Source organism: Scatophagus argus, chromosome 15 (genome assembly GCF_020382885.2).
Source record: "Scatophagus argus isolate fScaArg1 chromosome 15, fScaArg1.pri, whole genome shotgun sequence".
NCBI lineage: Eukaryota > Metazoa > Chordata > Actinopteri > Scatophagidae > Scatophagus > Scatophagus argus.
The window spans coordinates 22491399-22497000 of NC_058507.1; the positions used below are offsets into that span (position 1 = coordinate 22491399).

Here is a 5602-nt window from a genome sequence, read left to right on the forward strand (position 1 = left end):
ATTCCAGATCCCAAGTTGAAGTCAGCCATCCTTGATGGGTTAGTGCAGGAAATTGTGCAGTATAAAGTCTATGTTAGTGATAAGGAGATGGAACAAGTAGCCCAGAGTCTCATCAAGAAACATCCATGTCTAACTCAGACAGTACTGGATATGGAGGATGGAAGATGAGTTTAGAATATAAACTATCTAACTACCGCACACAACTGAGAAAACTGGGATGCCCAGAAGTGACAATGAACTCTTTAAAAAACAAATCTGCGGGAAAGCGCAGCGCAGCCTTTGGCATCAAAAAGGCAAAAAGAGCAGAAGTTAATTTTTGCCCAACATACCCATCAGCAGAAACTGAGGAGAGTCTAGAAGCCATGCGAAAAGCTTTACTCTTGGATGTTGGGAAGAGGAACAACCGAGAGGCTGTGAAGCTCAAGATGGAAAAAAACTTTCGCATATAGAAGACATGAGATTGTTCGTGACGCACCGATGGTGGAAGATTTTAGGTTGAGATGGCCTGCTTTGTTTGAAGTCAGTGAGGTAAGGCTGTTACCTATACCTAATAGCACATCATGTGTCTGTGCTTCATCTCCCTCCTTGACTGTCCTGCTCTGCTTTTGTGTGATGGTGATATTCTCCCTGAATCTTCTGTGCTTTTTCAGATCAACGCTGAATTCAAGAGAATCACCCCCGTTCCGCTTCAGTCCAAGTTCCTGTCTCAGCTAGACCTCCACTCCGACAATCTGATAAGGCTGTTCCAAAGGAGAGGAGGACAGCTAGGGGAAAAGCTCAAAAGAGTCGCTGCACAAATCGCTGTTGTAAGTGTTGCAGGCCTCCTACAGTCCTAGAATTTTTATTTTTAAAGAATTGGTGCCTTTTTTTTGGGGGGGGGGGGGGGTTGTCTATTTCTATGTTTTACCTCTTCTTTCTGTTCTAATTCCCTCCAATCATCCACCACCATGGAGTACAAGGCAAGGCTTGAAATCATAGGAAACGAGAAAAATACTGTACACCTATAGGACAGTCGATGTAAAGTTAAGGTACATGAGCTGAATTAATACACTAATCTAGAAAATGTCCTTTCAGTGTGATGATATAGATGCTGGACGAGAGTGTATCATCAAAGGAGTCTGTGTTTACATGGGCGAAGATCCAGATAACCTTCTACGGGAATATGTGGTATGTATATTAATCAGTACTTCTGCTTTTTTCCCACTCTTCTTATTCTCATTCATGATCACTTGTGCTGATATTATTCATCAATTAAAATAATATTTATATTATAAATATATATATATATATATATTTATATCATCAGTGGCTTACTGTTTCATACCAGAAAAAAAATCTATACAGTGCTTTTTGTTGATGCTAAAAGAACATAAAAAGGTAAACTGTTCTCAAGACTTTTTTTCAAATTGCATACATACTGAAAGAATCCTGTGTGCAACGAAGTGGGTGAGACTGCATTGAAAGTGTTTCTTAAGGAACTGAAAATGCTTCCACTTTATTAAATGTTTATATTTGCCTCCATTCAAACTTTCACCTTACCAAGATCTATAGTGTCACTGTTTTATGTTGAATAGTAATATTTTGATTTGGCTGTCTTACTTACCTTTTGTCTGTTTTATACAGAGCCTTGATGACAACACCATCAACGCAGCCATCGCAGACACCACTGTTGGGATCTACATCATCAAAGAATGTGCTTCAAGTGGTAACATTGAGGACATTGGCATTGTTCTGGAAGGCATCAAGGTGTTGAAATATCTTGATAATGTAGCATTAGCTGTTGCTATGTTGTTTGGGCTGATGTATGTGCTCAACCTGAACTACCCTGCTGACCTCCGCTACACCTTTGAAGTTATCCAAAAGATTTGGATGGAACTAGACGCAAGCAAGCTTTCCAACAAAGCACTTGCTTTGAAAAACAGGCTCTCTGAGTGAACTGGACTAAATGATGACTGCACTCTTTTCTTTTCTTTTTTTTTTGCAAATCTATGTCATCTATCTGATGCTGTTCACAAGACTGTGAACGTCAGGCATGGTGGATGATTTTAGGGCAAGATGGCCTGCTTTGTATCCTACAACCTAAGATGGTATTCACAGGGATATAACCATTGTTTTGTTTTTTTTTTTAACACTAGATCTTACTTGCCAGTTTGTGGCATATTTGGTTACTGAGTTACAGTAAAAACTTTATTGTAACTGGTAACTGGTATTTTATTTTTGCTCTTAATGATGCACTGCACAGTTTACAATATTTTGTAAGTTGTACTACTGTAATTTTGAATGCACTGATATTCTAATGGTTACAGCTTTGTATTTCTATGCTGAAATTACTGTATGGCAACTGCACTTAAGTCCCTTTGTGTGTGATTTGCAAAGAAAAGTAAATTTTGTTTTTTCAAAGCTATCTGGTTTTATTTTTGTATTTGCACACAACACAAAACTGATGTCTGCAGGCTTTAACAAATCAGGTTAGAGTTAGAGACCTAACCTGGCTTGTAAGGAAATAATAAAGTTGCTTTTAAGTTACATAATATGTTTAAATAATATTAGCATTAACAAATCAAGTTTGTTATATTTGAAAATTGGATATCCTGAACATGATAAAATCGCTTTCATACAGCTAATTAGTAGCTTAAACAAATAAGTTAATTCAACTTGATTATTTTCAACACCTGAACATGATTGAAATATTTTTGCTCAACAAGTAATAATTCATTGAGATAAATGAGGAGATTGTGTCAGCATTCCACATTCTTATCATGTGGGACCGATGTACACAATAAAATCAAGTAAATCGAGAGGATTATTTTTTTCAGTGTTGAGCAAGCACTTGGCGAGAGTGGCGAGGAAAAACTGCCTTTTAGAAGGCAGAAACCTCGGAGCAGACCCTGGCTCAAGATGGGAGGCCATTTGCCTTGACTGGTTGGGTTGAGAGAGAGAGAGAGAGAGAGAGAGAGAGAGAGAGAGAGAGCAGGAGGAAGAGAGAGAGAAAGAGGGAGCCTTTGAAATATTCACTATGTGTGAGTTAAAGGACATGTCCTGGTCAAAGATAACTCCTAAATTCCTTACAGTGGAGCTTGGCCACGGCTAAGCCATCTAGCATTGCAATGTCAATGTAGGTGGTATTAACTAGGTGGTTTTGGTACAGGAACAACTACGGCCAATTTGAAGCTTTTTGGGACCCATACAGTAGACAGCGACATGTTGTAGATGTCTGTGAAGACCTCTGCCAGTTCAGCCGCAGAGTTCTTAAGCACCCGTCCCAATACACTATCTGGTCCAGCTGCCTTCTTGAGGTTGATGTTTTGCAGACAGAGTCTCACTTCATGTGGGCTCAGTACTAGTGCAGTGTCAGTGGAAGGAAAGGGAGCTAATACCGGGTCCTTGCCGCTCCTATCAAAGTGGGCATAAAAGTAATTTAGTTCCTCAGCTAAGGTGGCACTGCTGTGGAGAGGGAGAGATATTGCTCCCTTGTAGTCCGTTCTAGCCCTGATTCCTTCCTAGTCCTGCCGAGAGTTGGTGGACATCTCAAAGTCCAAAGTCCAAAGAATAACACACAAGAAGTAAGATCAGAGAAATTTTGGCCTGACATAGATACCACACTGACGACAGTACAATCTGATGAAGATGGAGTGGGACAGCCAGTCCTTATAAAGCCAGGAGAAGTGGAGGAGATAGTTGAATGTGGTCCTTAACAGGGGTGCGGATGAGCAGATGACTGGAATGCAGGACAGGACTGCCTAGCTCCGCTCAGGATAAACTCCAGGCAGGCACACACCCACACACCCCCATACACACAGAACAGAATGAAGAGGAACGGGAGGACAGACAGCGGAAAAATACTGGGAGAAATCCACAAGCATAACAGAGCCATTCCTCAGCAAACAAGTGGCAGAGAGTATATTGCTTGACTTGAAGACCATGGAATATTTTGTAATAGCAGTCAGTGAGTGCTCCATCTGTCCACCATTCATGATGCTCACTGATATAAATGTCAATGAGGATTTCTCACTACTTTTGTTGATTTGCCAAACTGTTGTTGTGCACTAGTATGGACAATTTGGTTATTGGCAAAAAGGGGTGAATGATTATGGGGAATAATCATTGAAACAAGATCAGTGTATTCTTCATACACGCAAAATCGAGCACCACCCTGTCACCAGGGACCAATAGCCAAATTAATAAATAGGAAATAACAGTCTCTTAAAATTATGAAGGATGAATCCGAGCACTGACTGTCATGAATTCAGCTGTCATTACAAGTACATTCACAATAACCACAGACAACGACAGGTTAAACTATAACAGGATTTATTAACCAGCAACAACCATCCAGAGACTAGAGGTACAGCAGCAAGAGTATATCTATACATGGATATACATATATACAGGAGTGTGTGTGTGTGTGTGTGTGAGAGAGAGAGAGAGAGAGAGATAGCGGTGGAGACCAGGATGGCAGAGGGATGACAGGGGGGGGCGTGTCCCTCGAAGCCATGATGGCGGGTCGTCGCGTGAGTGACGTCAGCAAGACCAAGATGGCGATAGAGTGGCACGCTGACGTGCAGCTCAGAGCCAAGATGCCGACTGCCCACATAATGTGGCTGACGTGGCAAACAAAGACTACAAAAACAAAGATCCTCGAGCGTCTCGTGAGGATATTCGTGATTGCGTGCTCGGACTCATGCCCATGTAAAAATGTGTGAGAGATAAAGATAGAAGAGGAACTTAAAGAATTAAGAACCCACCAAAGATCACCACCTCAGTTCTTTTCAGTCTCACACTATCACCACACAATAGCGGAGTCAGTAAACCAAAGATTATCTGCTCAGATGTTGGTCTTTTAAACGGTGATGTGCAAGCTCACGGAACTGATGGATTTGGATGATTGGTAACAATAATTAATTGAGTGCAGCACTTACAAGCGAAAGTCACACATTAGCAACTCTATCTTAATAATGCCGGTACACAAATGAAATGATTGCAGCACATATAAACGAGAGTCACACGTTAGCAACTCTATCTTAATGCTGGTAACAAAAATTAAATGATTGCAGCACATATAAGTCAAAAAAATCGGGCGATCCACGTCGGCAGAGGAAAAAAAGGAAAAGTTACAAAAAAAGCACTGCAGTATGTTTCTCGGCCTGCGAGGTTAAGAACTGTGACCTAGGATTGATGATAATAATCAAACGTTTGACTGTTACTCCTTTTCGGCGATTTGGACACCTCGGAGAGCCTGGAATAGCTCTCATTGTCACAGCAAGCACAGGGTAAAAGGGACGACTGAGGGTTGCAGTGAACTTTTATTACCTGAGTGACGTTGTCTCAGACTCCTGTGGAGATGGCTGGACCACAGCCAATGTCCGTGCCGGTCCTGTGTTCGAATTCAGGAATTTACGACTAGGTGGGCGTCATGGGTGGGGGTCTCTAATGGTTCGTCACTCTAGCTCAGGTCTCTTGGGTCACATGTAGGCCTCTCTATTATTCTCCAGAGCACATGGCCAGAGATCCCAACACAACTACACATGGTATATATATATATACATGTATATGTAGATGTATATGTAGAGATACTAGGCAGAGAGGGAGTGTGTGTGTGTGT

The 5602-nt window shown here is 41.3% G+C and overlaps 1 protein-coding gene across 1 annotated transcript; it reads left to right on the forward strand.

The window, feature by feature from the left end:
• The first annotated feature begins 262 nt into the window (after positions 1-262).
• Positions 263-1935, forward strand: LOC124072256. Its single transcript, XM_046413504.1, has 4 exons — positions 263-528; positions 651-806; positions 1075-1167; positions 1624-1935. The coding sequence occupies exons 1-4, from the start codon at positions 478-480 to the stop codon at positions 1933-1935; spliced, it is 612 nt and encodes a 203-aa protein (XP_046269460.1). The 5' UTR covers positions 263-477.
• Positions 1936-5602: the final 3667 nt, after the last annotated feature.

Coding starts and splice junctions, on each gene's coding strand:
- LOC124072256 (XM_046413504.1), top strand. CDS start 478: ATGGTGGAAGATTTTAGGTTGAGATGGCCTGCTTTGTTTGAAGTCAGT. Junction 529..650: donor CTTTGTTTGAAGTCAGTGAG/GTAAGGCTGTTA, acceptor GTGCTTTTTCAG/ATCAACGCTGAATTCAAGAG. Junction 1,168..1,623: donor ACCTTCTACGGGAATATGTG/GTATGTATATTA, acceptor TGTTTTATACAG/AGCCTTGATGACAACACCAT.